The sequence below is a fragment of the Aethalodelphis obliquidens genome, unplaced genomic scaffold (assembly GCF_003676395.1).
Source record: "Aethalodelphis obliquidens isolate GAN/ISIS:26980383/991018 unplaced genomic scaffold, ASM367639v1 scaffold35, whole genome shotgun sequence".
Taxonomy (NCBI): domain Eukaryota; kingdom Metazoa; phylum Chordata; class Mammalia; order Artiodactyla; family Delphinidae; genus Aethalodelphis; species Aethalodelphis obliquidens.
This window is the reverse complement of record NW_020837979.1, coordinates 14,116,671-14,142,066: the sequence shown is the minus strand read 5'-3', so window position 1 is coordinate 14,142,066 and position 25,396 is coordinate 14,116,671. Positions and strand designations below refer to the sequence as shown.

Sequence of the window (25,396 nt, the reverse complement as noted above, 5' to 3'; positions counted from 1 at the left end):
TCCAAGGCCCACTGATGGGGCCTGGGGTAAGGGAAGCAATTCAAAGCCTGGTTCTACTCCTTTCCACCTGGACAACACTGAGCGACTACACTCCATTCCTGAGTAATGCTTAGAAACCGCCCCACGTGTCCACCCTCCTCTGACCAACTGGTCACCTACAGACTCAGCCTAAATATCCCTCCTCGAAATGTGCAGTAATCCCTGACCTCCTCCTTAGTCCTCCCCGGGTGCTCTGGGCATCAGGCCACTGGGCCATCTGAGTCTTCAGACTCCGTGGGAAAAATTTTCAGCCATACCCTGGGAGCAAAGATGGAATTATATCCATGGCCCACCTAGTCAACCCCTGGCCCACTTCTGGACAGCTGAGCCCCACCAGGACCCTACTAGGCATAGTGTATGCTATGCTATGCTATGCTAGGCAGAGCATTTCCACTTTCTGCATTTTTAAGGTAAAATTTACAGTGAAAATCACAAATCGTAAGTGTGCGTTTGAATGCGTCTTCACATATGCAAACACCCATGCAACCCACATCCCTACCAAGATATAAAACACTTCTACCACCCCAGAAAGTCCCCTCACCACCCCTTTCTCTCATCTGCCACGTGTGCCTTCCCCATCACACTGTTAGCTCCTCCAGCCCAGAGACCATATCAGGTCATCCTTGTGACCCCAGCACCCAGCAGAGCATTCAGCAGGTAAGAGACACTCCAAAAAAAAATTTTTTTTTTTTTTTTTTACTGAATTAACAGAGAGCAAACTCCTCAAATTCTAGCAGTGCCCTAACCTCTGTCACTTTGGGAAAGTCACTTAAACCTTCTGAACCACAGGTTCCTCACGTGTGAAGCAAGGACAATTACCCAGCCCTCCTACCTTGAGGGCTTGTGGGGATCCAATGAGATGACCTATGGGAGCCTCTTTGAAAAGAATAAAGGCCTAGACACGTGCAGCCTGCCATTATGATTAATAAACTCCTACTTCTAAAACAAACATCTGGCTAAAATAAACCAGGAGAGGAAGGCATCGGAGACTGACTTCCAGGCTTTGGCTACTTGGGCTCTGGCCAAGGTCTGCAGCCGCCCAAGATGGCCAGCTTTCTGGTTCTGTGCCCATAGACCCAGGCTATGGACTGATTTCCGGGGCTAAGCATTTCCTGAAATTGCAAAGGATTCTCCCTAAGTGAGTTCCCAACCTGGCTTCTCTAACTACCCTGCCATATGACCCTCTCTGAGCCTGCTTCCCATCTGTAAAATGCAGCACTAGACGAGGAGTCCCTCTGGCTTCTCTGACTCCAATCCAGAGGGGCAGATCAGGCTGACCTGTTGCATTTCCTCAGCCTGGGCGGGGCGGGGCAGTGGCGGGATGGCAGGGATCTGTTGCAATACCTGAAAATTCCAATATCACAGCTCCCCCAGAATATTCCTTTGAAGGCACTAACTCAGGATGCTGCGAGTCTTTTTTTTTTTTTAATGAATTTATTTTATTTTATTTCATTTATTCTTGGCTCCATTGGGTCTTCGTAGCTGTGCGCAGGCTTTCTCTAGTTGTGGCGAGCAGGGGCTGCTCTTTGTTGCAGTGCAAGGGCTTCTCATTGCGGTGGCTTCTCTTGTTGTGGAGCACGGGCTCTAGGTGTGCGGGCTTCAGTAGTCGTGGCTCGCGGGCTCTAGAGCGCAGGCTTAGTAGTTGTGGCGCACGGGCTTAGTTGCTCTGCAGCATGTGGGATCTTCCCAGACCACGGCTTGAACCCATGTCCCCTGCATTAGCAGGCCGATTCTTAACCACTGCTCCACCAGGAGAGCCCACTGCTAGGCTTTAAATTTGATCTGCAGTGAATTTTTCTAAATCATTTCAGCTTCTCTGAGGAAGAGCTGGGGGTCTGGATGGCCATATTTTCTGAATAAAGCTCATGATTAGAAAGTTTCTTTTCAATCACAGCTGGGTGCTCAGAGGCGTCCTGGATGGTGACACCCCAGAATTCCTTGGTGACCTGTTGGGAAAATAGGACTGTCCAGTACAGCATGAATGAGCGGGCCAGGAGAAGCTCTGGTGGAGCATTGTGGTGGCGGGGAGGGTACCGAGTGACTGGGGCAGGAGGGACTGGTCCCCAGGGAGGACACGAGAGGACAGGTTTACCCCCTCAAGGCCAGGGTCACATTGGGTCCTCACGCCATTGTAAGTTCATGATAAGAGCTAACACTCTTGAGTGTTGGCACTATATGCCAGGCACTGTCCTTCATATGATTTTCTCATTTAATCCTCCCATTTGCCCTCTTATTATCCTCATTTTACAGATGAGAAAATGGAGGCCAAGTGGGGTCAAAATAACGTGCTCCAGGACTCCCTTAGTAAATGCAGAGCGAGGTGGTAGGACCCCCGGCCTCCCCTCCCAACTATCACTGTACATCACTGCTCTCCCGCCTCCTCTCCCAAGGCCCATCCTGCTCTCGGCGTTGAATGCTAGTGCCAGCTCTGAGTCCTTCACACATAAGGGGCTCCCCCTGCTCATCCTCTAGATACTGGGATTTAAAATTTTAAAAAATGTTTTATTTATAAAAATAGTACAGGGCTTCCCTGGTGGCACAGTGGTTGAGAGTCCGCCTGCCGATGCAGGGGACACGGGTTCGTGCCCTGGTCCGGGAAGATCCCACATGCCGCGGAGCGGCTGGGCCCGTGGGCCATGGCCACTGGGCCTGCGCGTCCGGAGCCTGTGCTCCACAATGGGAGAGGCCACAGCGGTGAGAGGCCCGTGTACCGCAAAAAAAAAAAAAAAAAGTAGTACAGGGTACTGATACATGCTACAACCTGAATTTTTAAAATACCATGCTAAGTGAAAGAAGCCAGACACAAAAGACCACATATATGATTTCATTTATGTGAAATGTCCAGAATAGGCAAATCTGTAGACACAGGATGTAGATTAGTGGTTGCCTAGGGTCCGAGGGGATGAGGACTTTAGGGGGTGACTGCTAATCAGTACAGGTTTCTTTTGGGGGTGATGAAAATGTTCTCAAATTAGTTTGTGGTGACAATTGCACAACTGAGAATATATTTAAAAACACTGAATTGCACATTCAATAAGGCTGTCAACAAATGAAAGGGCTCTGTAACCTATAAATGGTTAAGTCCTGGCTCGACCCATTTGCACCCCACTTAAAAAAATTGTATAGAGAGGTTCCACGCAGCTACGACCCAGCTTCTCCTAATGGGACATCTTACTTAACTACAGTAAGTGTAACTTCTCCTTTAAAGTGTGGCTCCTGAAGGCCCAGCACCTTTTCTCCAGTGCTTCAGAGTTCAGATAACACCTCACCCATGCCCGGGGCTTTACAGTTTACAAAACACCCCCTCCACACACAGCCCCTACCCCCCAACTTGATCCTCAAAGCAAACCCGTGGGCCAGTGTCGCTCCATTTCTTGGTTTTCGTGGTCAAAAGAGTCCTTTTCCCTCCCTGGCCTCCTTCTGTAGGGTTGCTAAATTTGACAAAAATGTTATCTGTCAGCTCTATAGGGTAATCACCTCTAATGTGTCCAGCCAGTCCTGGGCGGGTCTGGTCATCATTTTGAGACACCATTGATCGCAGACTCTTAAGAACTGAAAGGGCCCTGGACTGTCGCCTAGTCCAGCCTTGCCCAGCAGGCCTGGGCTGGGCCTCCCAGGCCAAGTCCTCACTCTGGCTTTCCCTACCTTCCTACCCGGCCAGAGCGCGCCCATCTTCGTGCCTCAGTTTAGCATCTAGCGTCTTGTCCTCCAGGCGCCGGCATATACATCGCGGGGGCGGCGGACCGGGGGAAGGGCCAGGGGGAGCTCGGCTGGAGTTGCGACACCGCGCCATGTCTACTGTCCAGATCCAGGGCACGCGGGAAAAAGCAAGAATAAGGATGGTACCACGCCGGGCCCAGGTGGGACCCCCGACCTGCGGCCCCACCCAGGCCCGAACTACAAATCCCAGCAAGAGTGGGCCGCGGGGCGGGACCTCGGGAGCGGTGGCCTGCGATCCCTGCGCCAAGCCCGGGACCAGTGGGTCCTCGGGGGAGAGATCAGGGGGACAGAGACGCCACAGCGGACCTCGAAACACACTCACAGACACACAAACACGCAGACACAAACGCGCGCACCGGCCACGTTGGTCCCTCCCCGACGAACTACAGATCCCAGCAGGCAGTGGGTGCGGGGCGGGGCTTCGGGGAGGGTGGTGCTCACGACCGGAAGTCAGCGTCTGGCGAGGTGGGCTTACCCGTGCGGGGTGTGGGCTCCCCTGCTGTGGGGAAGAGGGCCCTTCTCTCCCCGCAGCCTGGCTCCCCGACCCCGCACACACTGCTCCACCGTGGGGTCGCCGGCCCGAGCACTTCTCAGCGATCCAGAGCCCCGCCCTCCCTACCAGGCTGGGACTGCCGGGGAAGGGGATGACCGGTGGACGCTTGGGCCAGCTGCCTTGGAGGGACGCAGAGTCTGCCTCCTTGACCCTCTCCTCCATCGCCTGGAGCGAACTCCCTTTTCCTGGAGCGAGGAGCAGCCCGGACCTTGAGGCAGGACTAAGCCTGTTGGGGTCTCTGTGTGGCCTGCAAGTCTCCTGGAGAAGCCCAGGGAAGGCCAGGGTCCTTCGAGTTCTGGGGTATAGGTCAGGATGTTCGATCCACGCTGTGTGACCGCTCTCAGCGCCCTGCGCCCAGGCACCAACTTTATATGGCAGAGCCAGGTAACAGTGAGGCGCCGACCGGAAGTAATAACCAGGGCACTCTCATTCAGTATGCTGGCTCGCAAAGTGCTCACACCTCAGCGTCGAGCGCCAGGACTCTTGTCCTAACTTCCCGAGTCGCGTAAGTATCCACTGAGACACTACAGCAGGGACTTACCCAAGCCCTTCAGTGCCAGTCAGGAGCTCAAGGGTCCAGCCTGTCTGGTGGGATGAGCAGTGCTGAGGCCCCACTTCACCCACCTTCCGGGGCCAGGGCAGTCTCTCTCCTGAAGCCTCTTCTCAGCTGATTTCTGGCTCCCAAGTGAGGATTCAGGTTACACCTGTATCAGGAGCAGTGACACCACAGTGGCCAGCAACACATTGGCCTTTCCGTCTCCAACCCCATTTTCAGAGTTTACACTTTCTGATCTGGCCATATATGCTGTGACCCTGATCATCAAGGTAGATAGGAAAATACTTAGTTTATGACGGTATAGCCACGACCCTGTAATGTCAGTGAGAGTTTATTCTTCTGTAGTTGGGTGGAGACCAGCTGCTTCCTAGACATATTCCTAAATTTAATCTTGGAAAAATTAGAAACAACTCTAGAAAGGATATTCAAAGTAGAACGCCCAGATTCCCTTCGGTAACTGGAGTAGGGGTCATATGTACTGGTTAGGTGGTCTCTAAGCATGTCCATTGCTGCCTGGGAAGTTCTCAAAGGCTTGGTTTTCCAAGTATTTCTGTTAAGACTGAAAACAGTGGGGAAGGGTGGTTGGGGGGACAGATTGGGAGATTGGGATTGACATGTACACACTGGTATAGATTGGGAGATTGGGATTGACATGTACACACTGGTCTATATAAAATAGATAACCAACAAGGACCTACTGTAGAGCACAGGGAACTCTGCTCTATAGTCTGTAATAATCTAAATAGGAAAAGAATTTGAAAAGGAACAGATACATGTATACGTATAACTGAATCACTTTGCTGTACCTGAAATCAATACAACATTGTTAATCAACTATACTCCAATATTAAATTAAAATTTAAAAAAAAAAGACTGAAAGCATTTTTGCCCCTTTCCTGTTTGCCCATTTCTGTTCCTTAAAAGAACCTAATTACAGGAGTGAGTTCACTAAGCAATTGAAACTAACTCCTGACTTATGCTCTAACCTGTTGAGTCTTTTCCTAGATAAAAAGAAGAATAAAAAATTAAGCAGTTAAAAAATGACTAGCTCTCTCTCCGCAATTGCCCCCTTAGCAATCCTGCAGGCAGATCACACAGGCAAGATCACACCTGAAGAGTCAGCCAGTCTGCACTCAACGGAGAATGATGCAGAACCCAACCTCCTGCCTCGATGATTCACTGAGATTCTGCCCCCTCATTTTTCCCTTTAAAAACTGTCATGACTGAGCAGAATCTTTGGAGTTGGTCTCTGGACACGAGTCTACCTTCTCCCCAGATTGCCCACTCTCCTGGTTAAAGCACCTTTCCTTTCTACTGACACTTGCCTCTCAAATTATTGGCTTCTGAATAGGGAGCAGCCAAACCTGGGTTCAGTAACTAGACAACCAGCTTTTTGTTAAGTAGCCCCTCTGCCCCTAGAGACGAGAGATAGTTACCATAGAAACTTGGAGACAGCCCTTGCCCCATCAGTGCAGTCTTTATAAGAGCCCATTCTCTCCTGCATTCCAGGACTTAGCACCAGACTCTTGAATCAGTAAGAGCCTGTGTGACTTGCCCAAGGATATGCCAAAGCCATTTAATGCCTATCCCTGCTTCCTGAAGATCCAGCCAGCAGGGTGCAGTTAAAGTAACAGGGCAGTGTTACGAAGTCATGACGGAAAATGTGTCTAAGGGTAAGGTGCCCCAAAAGTTGGGTTCTTTCCCCCTCAGGGCCTTGGGAGCGACTCAGGAACATACATATTCTATACTTGAAAGTACCTGCACCTATACTGGTTACACATCCTGAGGCAACAGCAAGATTCCCATTTGGGGAGAGAGAGCCTTAGCGCACGAATGCTTTCAATAAAAGTTTGTTTAAACTGGCATTTAAAAACCATAAACAAATTCATTGTTTTAGTAACACCTTCCACCTATAGTGGAATTATAGTTGAAGTTATCTTTCAGGTTTTGAATACTGTTTGTACATATTTTTCTAATCTTTCATTTGTGTAGGACTTCACAGATTTCTGCTGATTTTTTCTTGCACCAACAACTGGATGAAGCCCTTGCCGGTGGTCCTGCAGGCCACACCCTTTCCTCTGGCAGCCAGTCTAGGGGGTGAGGGACAGGCCACCACGCTTCTTCTCACCACCAGGGGCCGCCCTTTGCGATGGAACAACTGCTCAGGTCCGTAGAGCCGCCAGGACGACGGGGTGGGACGCACTGAGGGCTTTGGTCTTGTGTACATAATTAGATGACTCTGGCCCAAGGCCCAGCATCCACCTCCACTCTGGTCTCAGCTTTTCCGTTGGTAAAGGTGGGGAGGGTGATCTCAGGGCTCTCCACACCTATCAAGGAAGGATGTGCAGATGAAGACACATCTGTGAGTGGCAGCGCCAGGTCTCTCCTAGGGGGAGGGTAGAAGGCAGGCCAGTTGTCCATACTCTTTCTGCTCATCAGTCCTGAGAGAAAGTAACAAGGAAGCAACGGCAACAGGAGATGCCTGGCTCTCCGGATATGAGCTGAAGAAGGAAGAAGCCTAAGCAGGGCCATACTACATCTGGCCAAGGCGGGGGCGGGGTGGGGTGGGGTGGAGTGCAGGGAGAGTGGGGGGGAAGAATAGATGCCCCCCACTCCACTCATTAAGGTAAATAGGGGAAAGGATCCAGTAGAGTGAGGGCAGGGTCAAAGGTACCCAGAGGAGAGTCCTTGGTAACCATTTGCATTTAGAGAAGCAGATAAACGGGGAAAGGGCCTCAGGACACCGTGCTCAGCCTAGGCACGGGGGTTAGGAGCAAGCCATGGGCCTTTCAGAGGAGAGAGACGGAGGCTGTTTGGCGGGAGGTGGGGTCTTTGAGCAGGCGGTGAAGAATGAGTAAGGTTTGAATGTGCAGCTACAGCAAATATTTTTCGAGAGCCTGTTCTGTGCCAAGCTGTAGGCTGGGCACTTGGGATTTGGCAGTGAACTGGACAGACACAGTTGCTACCCATTGAGAGCTCTTACAGCTGAGTGGGAGTCCACAGTCTAGCCCTGAAATGTACCCATAGATTTAACTACGGTGGGAGCCCAGAGAGTCTGCCGTGGTCTGGGACCCCTGCTGAGGGTGACTTCAGCTGTGGCCTGAAGGAAGAGGGAGGCAAGGGGCGGGAGTGTTCCTGCAGAAGAAAGGCAAGTGCACAGCCCCCAGGTAAGGAGACTGTTTGAGACTAGAAAGAGATGAACAGAGCCAGGTACTATTATAAGTGTTCGCAGCCATCCTGCCCCCATCTTACCCAGGCTTCCTGCTACTGGGACATCTCTTGGGTTCTCCCAAGGGCAGAATCTCAGCAGTGGGCTGATGCATCACGTTTAAAGACACCTAAAGGAGCTCTGGTGAGCTGCAAGATAAGGAGTTGAGGTGGAGGGAGAGGGCTGGGGTCTGGGGGGCACAAGGTGCTTGCACCATCTGTGAAGATTGCCAGTTGCAGAGTCGATGAGAGTGGACTTTGTGGGGGTTGGTTAAAATTCTTAAAGTAGGGCTTCCCTGGTGGTGCAGTGGTTGAGAGTCCGCCTGCCGATGCAGGGGACGTGGGTTCGTGCCCCGGTCCGGGAGGAACCCACGTGCCGCGGAGCAGCTGGGCCCGTGAGCCATGGCCACTGAGCCTGCGCGTCCGGAGCCTATGCTCCGCAACGGGAGAGGCCACAACAGTGAGAGGCCCGTGTATCACAAAAAAAAAAAAAAAAAAAAAAATCTTAAAGTATAACATACCTATAAGAGAGTCCTTTTTTCTTTCTTTTCTTCTCTCTCTCTTTTTTTTTTTTTTTTACTGTGTTTTGCTATACTTTTCTCTTTTTTTTGGCTACCACGTGGCTTGTAGGATTTTAATTCCCCGACCAGGGATTGAACCCAGGCCCTCAGCAGTGAGAGTGCAGAGTCCTAACCACTGGACCACCAGGGAATATCCGTGTTTTACTATACTTAAGAGTGCTTTCTCTCTGTCATATTCTGTAAGGACAATAAATATCTAAATTCCTTCCACCTGAAATTTCCTTAAGTCAACAGAGTGCAGAATGGGCCAACTGGGCCTAGTCATGGTGGAACCACAGAGAGAAGGTGAGTGTGAGTGCGTCTGTGGGGAGAAAATGGAAGGGCTGGGGCTGGAGAGGTAGGTAGGGCTGATCTTACCAGGCAACAAGAAGCCTTTGTCTCCATTCAAGGAGCCATGGTGGGGAGGGCCACACAAGGATTCCAGGCAGAGCTACCTCATGAACGAACCTGTTGTGAGCAAGTTCCCGAACAGGGAAGGGCAGGCTGTGTGGGACAGAGACGGAGCACCCCAGCAGGGGCAGAGGGGACCAGGGCAGTGCCGGCTTGTGCACTGTACCCTAGAGGCCAGGGAAAACCAGCCTCAGCCCCGACCCTAACCCTTGGCGAATCTGTAGAAATCTCGTGCACTGCCCCCCAGAAAAACACAAACCACACACCGAGTTTTGTATCAACTTTCAGAGAGATGGAAGGAGAGCCTGTCACAAACCTCTGAAGCTGCAGCAGTCCATGATCGTGCACCGGGGGGGACAGGGGCCAGAGACCCCTCTTAGGAGGCTGGTCTGTGTCGTCCATGCTTCAGCCCTCCGTCGCGTGTCACAGCTGCCCCCAGAGTGAGCTGAGTCAGCAGGCCTGCGAGGGCAGCGGCGGGGGGGAGGAGGAGGGACCTCTGCCAGCTTGCGCTAAAGCAGCTCCAACATTGCCCTCCGCTTCTCAGCACTGGGGGACCCCTTCTCTCCCTCCTCTCCACCACCTTCCTTCAAGATGGTCCCCGACTTTAAATTTAAGCCAGTCACAGACAGTTCGGTTGGCCTCAGGCCCCTCCCGAGGAGCTTCTTGGGCCTCTAACTTGACTACTTGCTCAGGTCAAAATAGCCTGAGGACTCATTCATTCTCCCTCACCCCTCACAGGACCTGCTCTCCCCTCCCCATCCTCTGAGGCCCGAACTCATGGTCAGAAAGTTCTCCTTCCCTCTTTCGACCCCACCCCTGCCACTTGCCCCGATGGATTCCCATTCTCCCCGGAGAAGAATCCTTGTCTTAACAGCGTGCTTCTTTTTTTTTTCCCCCACTCTTCCCCCTACTTCCCTGGCTTAGGGGACCTGGCTGTCCTCTGGTGGCCCCAGCCCCACACCCCGGAACTCCCCCTGGCCCTGACCCCCACTCCCAGGGCCCTACCTTCTCCTAGGCTGTCCTTCTCTTGGCGCTTCCTCGTGGTTGAAATCCAGGTCATCCCTCCTTCTTTCTCTTCTTTCCTTCTTCTTTTTATCTTTTAATCTGTACTGACTGATATTTTTAAATTATAAAATTAATTAATGCTTGTCATATAAAAGGCCCAAGAGTATAGAAATGTAAAGCTATGATACTCATTTCTACCTGGTCCCACTTTCTCATGAGACACCTGTACCTGACCTCACAGTTTGGCCTTCTTGGTATCCATGTGGTGATCCCACTCATGCTGTGTCCCTAAGTTAGATTTCTTCACTGAAAGTAAGAGAAACCAACCTTAGCTAGTTTAGACTGGAAAATAATTTATTAAAAATATTCTGTAGCTCGCCACATCTCCAGGAGAACCAGAGAACCAGCCAGGAACAATGTCTCAAAGGCCACAGCCAAGCTGGCCTAGTGGAGGCCCCTCTGGGCCAACACTATTGATCCTGGCCCTGGGTGGTACCACTTGGGATCTCAGCCTCCCTGGCCTCTGGAAACAGGATATAACTGTCACCTCCTCCCTAGGGTGGATGCCTCTTTTTTTTTTATTTTTTAATAAGAGAGTCTCTTCATCTTTTTTTTTTAAATAAATGTATTTATTTTATTTTATTTATTTAATTTTTGGCTGCTTTAGGTCTTCGTTGCTACACACGGGCTTTCTCTAGTTGCGGCGAGTGGGGGCCACTCTTTGTTGCGGTGCATGGGCTTCTCATTGCGGTGGCTTCCCTTGTTGCGGAGCACGGGTTCTAGGCGCGTGGGCTTCAGTAGTTGTGGCATGCAGGCTCAGTAGTTGTGGCGCACGGGCTTATTTGCTCTGCGGCATGTGGGATCTTCCCGGACTAGAGATCGAACCGTGTCCCCTGCATTGGTGGGCGGATTCTTAACCACTGCGCCACGAGGGAAGTCCCGGATGGATGCCTCTTGGTGCCTGCTTTGGATACAAAGCCCAGCATGGGGGCATCTGACTGGCAGAATGCCTGTACCCCAGCCGTAAGAGAGGCTGGGAAAGCCTCATCTGGCTTCTGTGAATGGAGGCAAGGATTCATACAGTGGAAGTGGCCCCAAACACAGGAAGTGATCCACAGCCAGTGGGAATGGCAGACCTTCAGCCTCTCGGGGTCCAGCCACCACACCTCAGCATCCCCTGCTCCGCAGCCTGCACTCTCCCACCTCTGAGACCTCTGGCCACAGCCTGCTTACCTGTCCTCCATCAGGTCCTCAGAAATCACCCCCTCCTGTTCACAATGCTTCCCACGTCGCTCACACCGGGGACCCCTGCCAGCCTTGGCCACCTTCCCTGTCTGCTGGCAACAACTCCATGGACCGTGGTACCACCTACTCAGGAAGAGCTGATATTTACCGCACATGTGCTGTGTGTTTCACGTGTTTCATCTCATTCAACAGAAGCGCCTCCACCGCAAGGAGTGCCTTGTTCCCACCCCCACTTACACAGGGGGAGACTGCAGCACAGAGAGATTGAATGTCTCCTGGGGCCTCTCCATCACTCGGAGGGTCCCCTGGAGGGTAGGGTCTGTGTCATGTTTCTTCTCTGCTGGCCACCCCCATGTTCCCCATGAGCTAAAGGCTGAGTGTGATTCTAAAGGTGTCCTAGGAGTCGCATCTTCTCAGAACGTTTCCCTTAGAGCAGCGTTTCTCAAACTTGACTGATCATAAGATTGATCTAGGATGCTTGTTTAAAGTAATATAGATTCCCACTTCCCTCCTGGAACATCCCATTCTTAAGCTCTCAGGGAGGGTCTGGGAGTCTAAGACTTTTAACAAGCCCTCCAGTTGATGCTTGTGATCATGCAAGTGGGGGAACACTGCTCTAGAGAGCTGTTTGTTTTCTTAGGGTGGGTTTAGACTATGTTGGGCCTGAAAACGATGGCCTGTTCTTACTGGAGATCAGCAGCTGAGCTCTGGAAAATGTGGAGAATCACTGTGTGCTATGGAAGGACCATAAAACTGGCACTCAGGTGCTGCCAGACAATGGGGCAATGGAACCTTTGAAATGTGAGTTTCCAGTAATTCCATTTCTAGGAATTCATCCCAAGGGAATAGCTATGATTGTACAGAAAACAGTCCTGTGCCAAAGATGGAGAAAGAGGTTGTCCAAATCTGCCTGTGCCATCAGCAGGAAGCACGGTGCTACAGGGCTGGCTGCGGTGACACAAAGCTGTGAGGAAGCCTCCTTCCATCCCCTTCTCCCTGATCTGCCCAGGTCAGTGCCCCCACCCAGAAGGCATGGATTCCACCCTCTGCCTGGGGCTCTTTCCCTCACCCAGGCCCTGGCATTTCCCTATGCAAAGCCCTGAACAGAAGGAGGAGGTGGCTGTGGCAAGGGCAGTCTGGACTGGGAAACCCACTCAGTTTGGAGTTTGCAGCGGGGTGGTGTCTAGAGCGTCTTGCTGACTTTGACAGCAGGTCCCCTTGGTGAGGGAAGTTGCCCCCATGCCTTATGGCCCAAATGTGGAACAAAGGTCAGCTGGGGAGTGGAGGTCGGGAGGAGATTCTTGTCCCTGACGCCAAGCCTGGATTCTTTGTTTTTCTTTGTACAGTTTTTCCCATGACACCAAATGGGCCCCCTTAAGCCACCCCAATGACTTTTCATAGCTTCTTTTTTTTTTAAAATAAATTTATTTATTTATTTTTGGCTGTTTTGGGTCTTTGTTGCTGTGTGCGGTCTTTCTCTAGTTGCTGTGAGTGGGGGCTACTCTTCGTTGCGGTGCGCAGGCTTCTCATTGCAGTGGCTTCTCTTGTTGCGGAGCATGGGATCTAGGCGCGCGGGCTTCAGTAGTTGTGACACGCGGGCTCAGTAGCTGTGGCGCACGGGTTTAGTTGCTCCGTGGCATGTGGGATCTTCCCGGACCAGGGCTCGAACCTGTGTTCCCTGCATTGGCAGGTGGATTCTTAACCACTTTGCCACCAGAGAAGTCCCCATAGCTTCTTTTTTATTGAAATATAGTTGATTTACAATATTGTGTTAGTTTCAGGTGTACAGCAAAGTGATTTGGCCATATATATGTGTGTGCATGTATGTATATATAGTTTTTAGGGGATTCTTTTCCATTATAGTTCATTATAAGATATCGAATATAGTTCCTTGTGCTATACAGTAAATTCTTGTTGTTTCTCTTATATATGGTAGTGTGTATATGTTAATCCCATACTCCCAATTTATCCCTCTCCCCTCTTTCCCTTTTGGTAATCATAAGTTTGTTTTCTATGTCTATGACTCTGTTTCTGTTTTGTAAATAAGTTCACTTGTACTCTCACTGTTGTAGCCTCTCCCGTTGCAGAGCACAGGCTCCGGACGCGCAGGCTCAGTGGCCATGGCTCACGGGCCCAGCTGCTCCACAGCATGTGGGATCTTCCCGGACCAGGGCACAAACCCGCGTCCCCTGCATTGGCAGGCAGATTCCCAACCACTGCGCCACCAGGGAAGCCCCATTTATACTATTTTTAAGTTTTATTTATTTATTTAAAGTTTTTTTCTGTTTCTGTTTTTGGCCATGCCACGATTGAACCCAGGCCACAGCAGTGAAAGCCCGGAATCCTAACCACTAGGCCGCCAGGGAACTCCCAATTTGTACTATTTTTTAGATTCCACATATAAATGACATTATATGATATTTGTCTTTCTCTGTCTGACTTACTTCACTTAATATGATAATCTCTAGGTCCATCCTCATTGCTGTAAATGACATTCTTTCTTTTTTTTTTTTATGGTTGAGTTCATAGCTTCTTAAGTGTCCGTTTGCCTGCAGGTCTCAGGAATCATGTGGCCTTTGAAGACTGTGGCCAGCTCCAACCCTGGACCCTGTCCCCAGTTCCCCCAGCCCCATGGCCTCCAAAGATGCAAGTTCATGGCCTTCATTCTTCCTTTGTGCCAACAGCCAGGACATCACCAAAATGATAACCACAGGAAAGTTACAGTGTCCTGGAAGGATCTTATATTCATGATCCTCTTCTGTGTTCCCTCATTCCCTGGTCTAAACAGAGTCAGACACCAGGCCCTGCCCTTTCTTTTTGCCTCAACACTTCTCAGAAGTCAGAGTTCCAAAATTCACCCGGGTAACAGAGCACCGGGAAGTTATGGGCTCCCTAAGGAAACCAGTGATTACTGATGTTTCTAATTCCATCACAGGAAAGGAGGGTCAGGACCCAATGCTAGATGAGGTACAGGAAGATCAGTGGTTAGTGCACAGGCTGTGGGTTTGTGCAAACCTTGGATTGAATTCCACCTCCAACACTTACTAATTGTATGACCTTGGGAAAGTCACTCCATTTCTCAGAGTCTCAGTGCTCTGGACTGAATTGTGTCTCCCTCCAAATTCATATGTTGAAGCCCTAGCCCCCAGTGTGACTATATTTGGAGATGGGGCCTTTAAGAAGGTAATTAAGGTTAAATGAAGTCATGAGGGTGGGGCCCTGATTCAATAGGACTGGTGTCCTTATTAGAAGAGATCAGAAATCTCTCTCTCTCCAGAATTCTCTCTCTCCCTGCATGCACAGAAGAAAGGCCATATGAGGACACAGCAAGGAGCTGACCATCTGCAGGCCAGCAAGAGAGCTCTCGCCAGAAACCAGCCCTGACAGCACCTTGATTTTGGACTTCTAGCCTCCAGAGCAGTGAGAAAATAAATTTCTGTTGTTTAAGCCACCCAGCCTGTGGTACTCTGTGATGGCAGCCTGAGCTGACTAATACATTCATTCTCCTCGTCTGCAAAGCAGGGATAAAATTAGGACCTGCATCATGAAGCTATTGTGAGAAGCCAGTGAGGAAATGCATGTGTAATGCCTGCCTGTTTAACTTTCCTACAGCACCTTCAGCACCTGGAACAGTGCCTGGTGTGTAGTGGATGTTCAATACCGACTGAACTACATCCACCAAGAAAGGAAGCTGTCAGACTCAATATCCGTGTGTATTTCTGAGCTTTTCACTAACCTCCCTCTCCTTGATCATTGATCATCGCTCTCCAGCGAATGACAGCAGGCACAAAGGAGTTAAGAAAAGTGTCTGCAGGGATGGTCTCCTGGTTTTAATTGGATCTGCCATTAATACCCTGTCTTCTGTGAACTGGGAAAGGGCTTGGTCTGGCTCATCCTGAGTAGAGTCTGAGTCTCTGGGAGGAGGCGACATTGACCAGGCAGCTTTGGGGCCCTTGGTCCAGCCTTGCGGGCCTGGGCATTGAGGAGGGAGCTCTTCCTCCCGTGGGGCAGGGGGCAGGAGCTGCAGCTGTGGGATGCAGCGGTGGGGGAGCTAGGGCTGGGCCCTGGGAGTGGCATGGACGAAGTTGGTCTGGGGCTGGAGGCCACAGCAGGCCCACCTTCCTGGTGCTTGCACGATGCAAATGATGGGAACAATAGGGCCCCTGTCCCCAGGCCATTTGTGGCAGAACCTGGACCCTGGGGAGGCATAGCTCCTTTACCTTGGCCATGGTGAGACTTGGTTCTGGGGGCAGCCCCAGGTGCACAGACCTGCCCACCCCTGGGGCCCAGGACTCCGGGCAGGGAGAGACATCCCACCTGAACTGACCACCCCCTTATTTTCCTCCCTGACTCTTTCCAGGACAAGCTCAGCAGGAGCAAGGCCAGGTGAGTCCTTGGGCTCCTCTCTTTCCTCTGCCCTCCTCTCTTGTTTCCACCTCGCTGTCCCTTTCCTGGGCACAAGCATCCTTAGAGCGGTGCTGGTTCTGCCTGGGCCCTCCATGCCCAGTGAGACTATTCATGCACCTCCACCCCCTGGAAACACTAGGGCCCCCCACTGCCAGCTTCCCACAGGCACTAGCTCTGCCCCCAGACGCTTCCTCTTGCTGCCCTGGTCCCAGGCTGCCGTCACACAACTCCAGGGGACGCCATTCATACCGTCATGGATGTGAACGTCCCAGGGTTGTGCATGGTCTGGCTGACACAAACGCAGGGCCCCTTGGGCAGAGCTGACTGGAGTCTGATTGCAGGTTGGGGCCACACCTTCCACCCCCAAGATGTGCAGGTAAGTGACCAACCCCCAGATGCGTAGGAGCCCCTGCAAGTCGAGTCTCCCCTGAGGACTCTGGACACCTCCTGCCCATTATAGTCCGGTGCTGTTAAGTCACTGGGCCCTAGCTCTTCCACCTGTCTCGGTCAGAATTAGGGATGCATGGGGTAGGGGACTGGCATAGGTGGAACAGGCTGTGAGACCCCCCTATCTCCAAAACGCCTCACTGGTCTTGCTGCAGTGTTGGAAAGGCCCACCGTGAATGGTTCCTTTGAGGCCACTGTAAGAGTGCAGATGGTTTATTATATTTTGGAGAGAGAGTAAGTCATTGTGCTAGAGAGGGACTGGGCCATGAGGATATGAGGACAGTCTCACCAGTCTCCCATCCAGACTCTCCTGCTTGGAGAAAAGATGACCCCTGCCCATCTCCTCTGTCTGCCTCAGGGACCAGGAGACGCAGGGTAAGTTCAGCTGCGGAGCTGGGGTGGGGGTGGGGGGAGGCAGCGGCCACCACGGCTCCTGCATCTCTTCCGTCCTCCCTGTGCTCAGCATCCCTTCCCAGAAGCCCAGGAGGAGGAGGAAGAAGAGGAGGATAAATATGAGCTGCTCCCCTGTGAGGCTCTGCTCCGCCACCCAGCCCCCGCCCACCTTCCTGGCACTCAGGAGGACTCTTTGTACTTGGGTGAGGGCTGGGAAGTTGAGGCAGGGAGGTCAGGTGGTCAGGTAGGATGGGAGGGTCCCCACAAGGGAAGAGGGCCCAGGCCTTGCCTCGTCTCCCTCTGTCTGGCCTGGGGCAGCGAGGGGAGGCCTCAGCTGGCAGTCACTGAGGCCTCTTGGCTGGGCAGAGAGAGAGGGATGGAGGAAGGGAGGGACGGAGGGAGGGAGGGAGGGGAGAAGGGAAGGAGGATGAGTGGGAAGGGGAGAGGAGCCTGGAGGGGCAGTGTAACCAAGGCAACAATGGGAAAGCAGGAGGCCTGACAGGGTCCCTGGGGCCTGGCGTTCCCCCTCTGAGATCCTAGCACAACTCGGAGCAAGGGTAGGGATGCCAGGAGAGCCCCGGCTGCTGCTGGCATCCCACCCCGACAGCTCCCAGGCTCGGCCAGGTGGGGGCAGGGAAGCTGGCCGCCTCCAGTTGCCATGGAGACGGGGCTGTCGGGAAGCCAGAGAGCACAGAGGGGAGTGAGGGAGGGAGGAGGGAACAGAGGCTGGGTAGGGGGCAGGAGGAAATTTGGAACCTACGTGGGAGGAGCCCACCGGGTCACAATGCTCAGGGGTCTTTTCCAGATCACTCTGGCCCCCTGGGCCCTCCCATGTCACCACCACCACCGCCACCACCGCCACCGCAGCCCCAGCCCGAGATGATGAACAACCTCCCTACCTGCCCCACCCCAGGCTACCATTTCCCAGTGAGTAAATCTAAGAGGCATCTCATTTGCAAGATTCCCCCACGTCTGCATTCAGGAGGCCCCTGAAAAATTAGCTGCATCAGAAGCCAGAGCCCTGTTAACAGTCGCTCCTCCCACCTGCCTGGCCTGGTCCTTGCACCCTCCCCATCAGCATCACCAAAGACTCACCCTTCTCGCCTGAGCCGGGAGAGGGGAGCGGGGGTGGGGTGGGGGTGAGGGGGGGTTGAAGCTCCGCTGCCCCTCCCGGACCCTAAAGCCTGTGCAGCCCTCCCTGCCTACAGAGGGGAGAAATCCCTCACTCGGCTGCCAGTCGCTGCCAGCTCTCACCCCCGCCAGGATCCCGTTCGTGGGCTTTGAGAGCTACCACTTTCATCGTATATTTTATTGGAATAAAAAGTAAAACTGGGAGAGATTCACACCAAAGAAAGAGCCACAGAATAGAGGCAAAGAGGAGAGTCGCCTCCTTTGCACATTAACGCTTGTGTTGTGTTTTTCAAGCTGCACAGATATACGTAGTCCCTTTGCCTCCCACCCCGGCCAGCCTTGCCCTCCCAATGCCGCAGCTCCCCTCCATAGCCCCCCACCCGATTTTCCCTCACGCCACTGCATTGTGCCCACAGCCCAAGGCAGCATGGAGCCCGCCCGGAGGCCACAAAGCAGAGCTGGCCCTTTGGGAGGCGAGGTAATGGGGATGTCCCCTCTCCTTCCGAGGCCCACCTACTCCCCACCCCGAGAAGGGGAATCCTGACCTCCATGAGGTCGGGGCTGGGGGAAAGTTGAGCTGGCCTTACATTGATCTCATGCTTTGTCTGGTCGCTGCATCCGCCACAGCTGTTCCTCATTTTTACCTGCCAATCCCCCCCACAACCAGGCAGGCAGTTGGGGAGGAGACTGAGGCCCCGAGACACGTAATGCTTTGCCTGAGGTCACAGAGTCCCTGACTCCGGGGCCCCTTCTGCACCTGCTGAGGTCTCTGGGTCAGGCGGGGGGCACCCCGGGGGTGTGAAGTAAGGCGATCGGGGGTGAGGATGGCTTTCTCCTGGGACTTCACAGCTGGCTCTGAGGATCCCCTCAGAGAAGTTCCAAGGATACACCACTCTTCCAGCCTAAGTTTCACTGAATTTCTTTCTCCCTGCTGCTGCTGGCTGGTGGGTCTCTCCTTTTCCTCCCAGAGCTGGGTGCACCAGACCGGGCAGTGAGTGGCCCCTCACTCTAGGATTCTGGCTAGGAAGTTGGTGGTGGTGGTGGTGGTGGTGATGGGTGAGCTGGGAGGGCCAGGAAATATCCCTAAATCCAGGGAAAAGGCCCGAAGCCGAACCTCTCCCCCTCTGCCACAGGCCCTGGCAGGGCGTCCGCTAGTGTCCTTCTGGGGAGGGCCTCGCTCAGAGCTCCCCTTGGGTGCTCACTCTCTCTGAGCACAGGACGGGGGAGGTGCTCATGGGCGCCCCCTTCCGGGCAAAGGAGCATTTTCAATCATTCCAGGTCCACCTTGTGGGCGGCGCCGTGGGGGTGGGGGGTGAGGTGCCAGTAGCTCCCCCAAGTGATGGCTTCGTCCTCCCTCCCACTCACTGGTCAAACCCTGGGTCTCATACGCCCCTTCCTACCCTAGGTGCCGGGCCCAGCAAAGAAGCCCGAGGAGGACATTTACGTAGATTGTGAGCCCAGTCCAGGTGAACCCCTCCCTCCCTCCGTCCACCCCGCCCCGTCCTGCCCTGAGGCCCTCTGCTGCCCAGAGGCAGCACGATGCAGTCTCCTGGCTCCATCTCCTGCCCTTGTCCTCTCTCAGCACCCCTACCATCACACATCTGCCTTCAGACACCCACATGGACGCCTCTGGTCCGGGCTGCCCCACACAGTGCCTGACAAGGAGGGGACCCCCTTAGAGCAAGGGCTTGGTTGGGGGGTGGGGGGGCGCTTCCCAGCTGTTGCAGCCAGGACAGTGCTCTGCCTGGTTGGAAGGGCTCCCCAAAAGTCAGGCTGCAGAGAAGCTGTCCCCTGCCCCGCCCCGGTCACCCGGATTTCCCCGCTTGGTGCTCAGCTCAGCCTGCCCTCTCTGTTTTAGTCCCGGCCTTGCCTCAGACTCTGAGCTCCCAAGTCCTGAGGCCCCCAGTCCCTCTACCAAGGACATCAGTGGGGCCCAGGTGAGTGCCGCAGGTGTGTGCTGGGGGCCTGAAGGGCCTACCCAGGCTTCCCAGCCCTGACCCTGGGATCTCCAGGATCGGGTCACTGGACTTTTTCTTTTGAAGGAGGTAAAGCCCCTGAGCTCTGTTCCCCAATTCGCTCCCCACAGGCCCACCACAGCCCCCCAGGAAGCTCAGAATGTAAGAGGCTGGGGGTTTGGGCTGGTGGTGGGCTGAGCGGGGAGGGAGAGAGGGAGGCTCAGGGTAGGACTTCCAGCCCAAAGGAGCAGGCCTGCAGGGCCAAGCTCTTCTGACCCAGCATCCTGTGTGCCAGGGAGCATCGAATGCCACCTCTAAAGGTGAGTACCGCCATTGTCAGCATGAACCCAAGCCCTCTGGCAGGGCCTCCCCTGCGGGCCTCAGACTGCCTCCCAGCCCCCCACATCCCGCTTCACTGAGGCGGTCCCTGCAGCTCTGACTCCAGCGGAGAGCAGGTCTCAGAGGACCCCCTGGGCATTCTGCAGGATCTGCACCAAATCAGGAAGCTCCCAACCTGTACCTTAAAATCACTCCTCACTTGGAGGTCACGCGTGGCCTAGCCGGTGGGTCCTACCAGAGCCCTGGGGCGGGGGAGTGAAGCACTGGGTGTCCCGCTTTGGGCTTCAGGCCTTTGCACGCCCTCTGTGACCTCCCCAACCTTCGCAGCTGGGCCCCAAGCCTCCTTGGCCTAATCCCCTCTCAGCCCCAGGGCTATAATCTGCTTCTTCCGGCAGGAAGGATAGCCTCTCTTTGCTCTGTAGCTGCCACCCAGAATGCCTCAGCTGCTGAGGTGAGGAGGGGCTGGGAGAGGGCTGGTGGGGGAGGCCCATGGGAGCAGAACCCAAGTCCCTACCCAGAAGCCCTCTCGGGTGGGTGTCCACCACTGAACACGTGTGTGCAGCTCCAGGCGCGGACACATCTTTGTTCTGCTCGAGTGGCCGTGAGCACGAATAACTGCAACCTGGGGGTTCTCTGCTTCCCACCCCCGATCCGGTGCCCTGGCACATCGCTGAGCCGCTGTGTGTGTATGTACAGGAAGGCGATCTGCTGGGCCAGCCTTGGTACTCAGGGAACTGTGACCGCCATGCTGTTGAGAGTGCCCTGCTGCGACGCCAAAAGGTGGGGCACCTCAGGCCCCCTGCGCCTTCTTGGGAAACCGTTTCTGCCCAGGGACTGAGGCTGGCTGAGCCGGCAAGAGCAGCTGGGCAGGGGTCGGAGTCAGGGCTATAGCTGGAAGGTGAGGTTGACGATGGGCTCTCCTCCCCAGAACGGGGCCTACACCGTGCGCCCCAGCTCAGGCCCTCGTGGTTCTCAGCCCTTCACCCTGGCAGTACTTCTCCACGGCCGGGTCTTCAACATTCCCATCCGCCGGCTGGATGGCGGGCGCCACTACGCCCTGGGCCAGGAAGGTAGGAACCACGAGGAGGTGGGTACTGCAAGAGGTAGGGGCTGAAGGGCAAGACACAGCAGAGCAGCCCCTGGGCCCAGCCGGGAACACTGCCCTGGGAAGACCCCCCTTTTTTGCCTTTTTCTGGAGTGGGTGGAAATCTCAGTGGCCAGCGCCCAGAACTCCTTCCCAGAAGCCGGCACTTTGAGAAGAGGCCCAGTCTGCTCTGGGGGAGACACCCCCTCCTGAAGAGCCCGGCCTGCATGGGGCCCAGGTGGGGGCATTTGTATGAACCCAGCTGGGAGGAGGGCAGGGCCCAGGTAGTCCAGATTCGTGTCTGTACCAAGGACTCAACTTTGCACCCAGCACTTGCTAGGCTGCAAACTAGAGACAGTCACCACTCAGCTCCCCACACGGAAGGCCCCGGGCAGAGGCCTCAAAGTTATTTCATCTGGCCTGGGAAATAGGAGTCCGGCCAACAACATGCGCACGGGCGCCATCCCAGGAAAGGCCTGGAATTGGGCAACAAAATGCAGTGGGGCTTCATGGGGCAAACAGAAGGAAAATATTTAGAAAAATGTCAACAAGCTCCCTCGCCAGAGCCCCCCAGCTCCCTCAGGAAGTTTCTCCCTGCATGAGCCTCATGGATGCCCTGCTTCCCCGTGCAGCTCTTCTCCTCCGTAGCCGCCTCGTCCAGCACTACCTGCAGCACCCCCTACCACTCGTGGACAGACACAGCGGCAGCCGGCAGCTCACCTGCCTGCTCTTCCCCACCAAGCCCTGACGCCACAGCGCACGTGCACCCCGGCCTCCGGTTCCACAGTTTGCTCCTCGGGCTGTCTCCCTCTCCTCTCCCAGGTCTCCACCCTGCCAGCCCCCGCCCCCCCATCCCGTGCCCCAGTCCCTCCCTGCAGGCCTCCCTGAGAGGCATTGGGAAGGGTCGCCCAGAGACAGAAAGGGTCCCTTAGATCCCACCCCATGCTCACCCAGAGCCTGGCACTGCCACTCCCTGCTGCACCTCCAAGACTGGGAAGCACGGGACAGGCAGGGCCTCCATTCCCGGCCCCCAGGCATGGCCTCCCGAGCTGCTCTGAACAAAGGCCTCCTCTGGGAAGCTGAGCCTCAGGGGGATAGTAAGGGCACTGCTGCTACACAGAGGGAATCCTCTCACATTCTGGAGGAGGCTTAACACGGGTCTGGCATCTGGAAGGAACTTGGTCGCCCTGAACATAAGTTTGCTTTCAATAAGTATCTGTTGAATGAATTCTTGAATTCCGTTGAGTGAAGCAGAGATGGCCTCCATGAGGCGCCAAGGTTCGCAAGTGCCCCAGGGCACAGCCTGGGCCCGGGAGCGCCGGAGCAGTGGTGGCCAGGCCGGGACAGAGGAGCCAGCCCCATTTCTGCCCCTGACTGGGGCCTTGGCCCTTAGATGGTCTGTTGTGGCCGCCCCGGGTGGCTCAGTTTTGTTTCCTTCTGTTTGTGGGAATCGGGGTGGGGGAGGAGAGAGGCTTGGTGTTGCACGGCCACCCCATGAAACGACAAGAATGGAGTTCGGTACTTGACCACCACCCATTTACCGCACAGCGATCCATCGGGGAGAGAGGCGCCTGATTTTGCGCCCTTGGTGTCTGGAGTAGGGAAGACGAGCGGACCCCCGTTAATATCTGGGTATTGAACGCGCCAGGCCGCTATGGAAGGCTCCACGCGGAGTTCAGAGAAGACGAGAGGCCATCGGAGCACAGCTGCGCGACCGGCGCGGCCGGGGAGGGAGGCTCCAGGGCTGGGGGCTCGGAGATAGGCCGCTGGCCCGCGGGCGGGCGGGGCGGGCGGGGCAGGCGGGAGAGCGGAGGAGGGCGGCCCCGCGCGGGCTGGGCCGAGGGGCGGGGGCGTCCCCGGGCCCTGGCGCGGCGCCCGGAACACCCCGTGCCGGAAGCGCATGTGACCGTGACTCCGCAGAAGTCGCGAAACAAAGGGCGGCTCAGCGGCTGCCGGCGCTCGGGCTGGCACGGAGGGTTCGGACTCCTGCCCCTGGCCGGGGTCCCGGCTCTGCCCCGACAGATCCTGCGCCGGGCGGGGAGGCTCCCGATCCCCCTGAGGCCCTGGGCGCCGGGGTGGGAGCAAGGGAGCCCCGGGGAGGTGGTGAGGGAGGGTGGCCCCGCGGACAAGCGGTGACACAATGCAAACACGAGGCTGGGTGGACGCTATGGGGTCCAGGCTGGGGTGAGAGCGTTGATGGTTGCCTTCACCACTGCCGGCTCTGGCAAATTACCCTCTCCCGACCTTAATTCCTGTAACAGAGGTGAAGATAATTGTCCCTATGAGTTATCCTATGGTTGGGAAGCTTGAGTGAAGCCGTCCATGTGGAAGGGGAGGACAGTGCAGGGCCTAATGGGCTGCACTCTGGTCCTTCTTTCCCAAATGAACATGCATGTGAATTCCAGTCAACGAACTGCCGCTTTCAGTGTTCACACAGCAGGGCACCAGGAGGAAGAGCAGGGTGGGCACTGCTGTGCACCGTATGTGGGGATGGGGCCCCAAGACAGCCTCCCTCTGCTCGGTTAGCCAGCCCTGGCTCCCTCTAGGCGGTGGATGAGAGTGGCCACTCTACACTTTCCCCAGGCCGACTCAGGTAGGAACTCAGGGCTGGAGAATGTGGGGGGGCCACCTTGGGGAGGGCCTCAGGGTACATATGGAATTGATTAGAACCCTGCAGTTCTCCCTGCAACCCAGTACTAAACCAAGCAGTTAATGATTAGGACAATAGTGTCATAGACTCAGTGTTGGATGCACATTCCTGAGTTGTTTTACAGATACTGTAACTGCCACCAGAGGAAGAATGCTAACTGTATGATGACCATACTGTAGCCATGACATAAGCTGCTCCGTCTTGAGCAGTACTGAATCTATGGCTAGTACAATTCCAAGAACTGGCCTCAAGAGAACAGGATTAACATTATTGCTCATAATGTTCTATATCTTTGTGGGCGTCAAAATGATTGTAGCTTGCTCTGCCCGTATATGTAAGCGGGCAAGTAAAACTGTCAGCAAAGAGATGCTTCAGACCCAGGCTGACATCTTCCATTTTGAGAATACTGTGCCCTCTGTCAGCGTGAAGAAGTTACAGAAGATAGACCGTCGCCCGTAGTCCCGTAGAAATGGAATGATATTTGACAGTGGGGAATTGAAAGTAGCTCTTTCGTCCCTTTCCTGTTTGCCCATTTCTGTTCCCCTCTAACCTTAAAACAACCTAATTATAGGAATGAGATCACTAAGCAGTTGAAACGAACTTCTGATCTCTCCTGAATGCACACCATGCCTTGTCTAACTTGTTGATTCTTTTTCTAAATTAAAAGAAGTAAGAATAGAGAATTAAGCAGTTAGAAAATGACTGTCTATCCACAGTTGCCCCCTTAGCAATCCTGCAGGCAGATCACACAGGCAAGATGACACCTGAAGAGTCAGCCAGTCTGCACTCAACGGAGAATGATGCAGAACCCAACCTCCTGCCTCGATGATTCACTGAGATTCTTCCCCCTCATTTTTCCCGTTAAAAAATGTCATGGCTGAGCAGAATCTTTAGAGTTGGTCTCTGGACATGAATCCACCTTCTCCCCAGATTGCCGGCTTTTCTAATTAAAGTAACTTTCCTTTCTACTGACGCCTGCCTCTCAAATTATTGGCTTTTGAGCGGTGAGCCGCAGAACCTGAGTTTGGTAATGCAGACAGTCAGACTCCTGCATCCCCCACCAGACGTCGAGGTTCGACTTCTCTGGAGGAGCCCTCCACCCTAGAGCCTGTTTTTACCGAGTACTGAATTTATGTAGCGCTGAAGCCACGTGGCCTGTGGGAGGTGAAGTAGAGGTCACAGCGCAGAGCTCGGGAGTTAGTGGCTCAACAGGGACTCTGCTTAGTCCCAGCTGGGGGACTGACTTTAAGGGGACTAGTCTCATGCCTTCCCTCCCTGGCGAAAAAAGAGAGGAGTAGTCCAGGCAGTGGGGACAGTCTGTGATAAGGGACCCAGAGGGCCAAAAAGAACATGGTCTGGAGAGCAACTCAGCCTCACTAGTGCCTCCTCAGACTGCAGGTCTGTGCTTACATGTCCCCTTCTCCAGGAAACCTTCCCGACTGCCCCAGCCTGGGCTCAGGCACTTAACACATCTGAGAGCAGTTGCTTTTTCACTCCAAAGGACCAACTGCTACAACTGCCCACTATTGTGTATCCAGGGCCTGGAATAGAGTAGGTGCCAATATTTCTTGGAAGAGTCACTGAATAGGTCAAGTCTACCCTGGATCCCTCTAAAACTCATAGCGTTCCTTGATCAGGGCTTCCTTTGTAAGAGAAAAATCAAACCCAGTGCTTCCCAATAGAACGTTCTGTGA

General features: G+C 54.3%; 2 protein-coding genes, 1 long non-coding RNA gene and 1 other non-coding gene across 6 annotated transcripts; 2 read left to right on the top strand and 2 right to left on the bottom strand.

Moving 5' to 3' along the window:
- Positions 1–1,691: 1,691 nt before the first annotated feature.
- On the bottom strand, positions 1,692–5,298 carry LOC113632185 (uncharacterized). Of its 3 annotated transcripts, none has more exons than XR_003437718.1 (2): positions 4,854–5,298; positions 1,692–1,985 (listed from the first exon to the last, which is right to left on the bottom strand). XR_003437718.1 is itself a non-coding variant. In XM_027129203.1 (2 exons), the coding sequence occupies exons 1-2, from the start codon at positions 4,472–4,474 to the stop codon at positions 1,928–1,930; spliced, it is 840 nt and encodes a 279-aa protein (XP_026985004.1). In that variant the 5' UTR covers positions 4,475–4,501; the 3' UTR covers positions 1,692–1,927. The 3 variants fall into 3 exon arrangements, 1 of the variants encoding a protein (XP_026985004.1); XR_003437717.1 differs by lacking the exon at positions 4,854–5,298 and adding an exon at positions 3,685–4,060; XM_027129203.1 differs by lacking the exon at positions 4,854–5,298 and adding an exon at positions 3,693–4,501.
- LOC113632187 (uncharacterized) lies at positions 4,246–14,493 on the top strand. The gene is made up of 4 exons (XR_003437719.1): positions 4,246–4,817; positions 6,861–7,034; positions 9,335–9,486; positions 13,852–14,493. It is a non-coding gene; the product is annotated as an uncharacterized LOC113632187 (long non-coding RNA).
- On the bottom strand, positions 8,714–8,786 carry TRNAE-CUC (transfer RNA glutamic acid (anticodon CUC)). Its single transcript has one exon. It is a non-coding gene; the product is annotated as a tRNA-Glu (tRNA).
- Positions 14,494–14,528: 35 nt separating the features above from the next.
- Positions 14,529–24,674, top strand: SH2D6 (SH2 domain containing 6). Its single transcript, XM_027129204.1, is given in 17 exon segments — positions 14,529–15,682; positions 16,045–16,525; positions 16,614–16,746; positions 17,349–17,470; positions 18,091–18,152; positions 19,080–19,140; positions 19,533–19,611; positions 19,761–19,791; positions 19,925–19,949; positions 20,115–20,192; positions 20,364–20,419; positions 20,665–20,748; positions 20,897–21,055; positions 21,685–21,703; positions 21,706–21,874; positions 23,599–23,645; positions 24,431–24,674. Coding segments are annotated over 11 exon segments (738 nt in total). The 5' UTR covers positions 14,529–15,682; positions 16,045–16,525; positions 16,614–16,746; positions 17,349–17,470; positions 18,091–18,101; the 3' UTR covers positions 21,801–21,874; positions 23,599–23,645; positions 24,431–24,674.
- Positions 24,675–25,396: the final 722 nt, after the last annotated feature.

Excerpts from the sequence above, each read along its gene's own strand:
- LOC113632185 (XM_027129203.1), bottom strand. The coding sequence starts at position 4,474 with ATGGAGGAGAGGGTCAAGGAGGCAGACTCTGCGTCCCTCCAAGGCAGC. Across the intron at positions 1,986-3,692 it reads GATGGGCGCGCTCTGGCCGG|GTCACCAAGGAATTCTGGGG; the intron begins GTAGGAAGGTAG and ends TTTTCCCAACAG.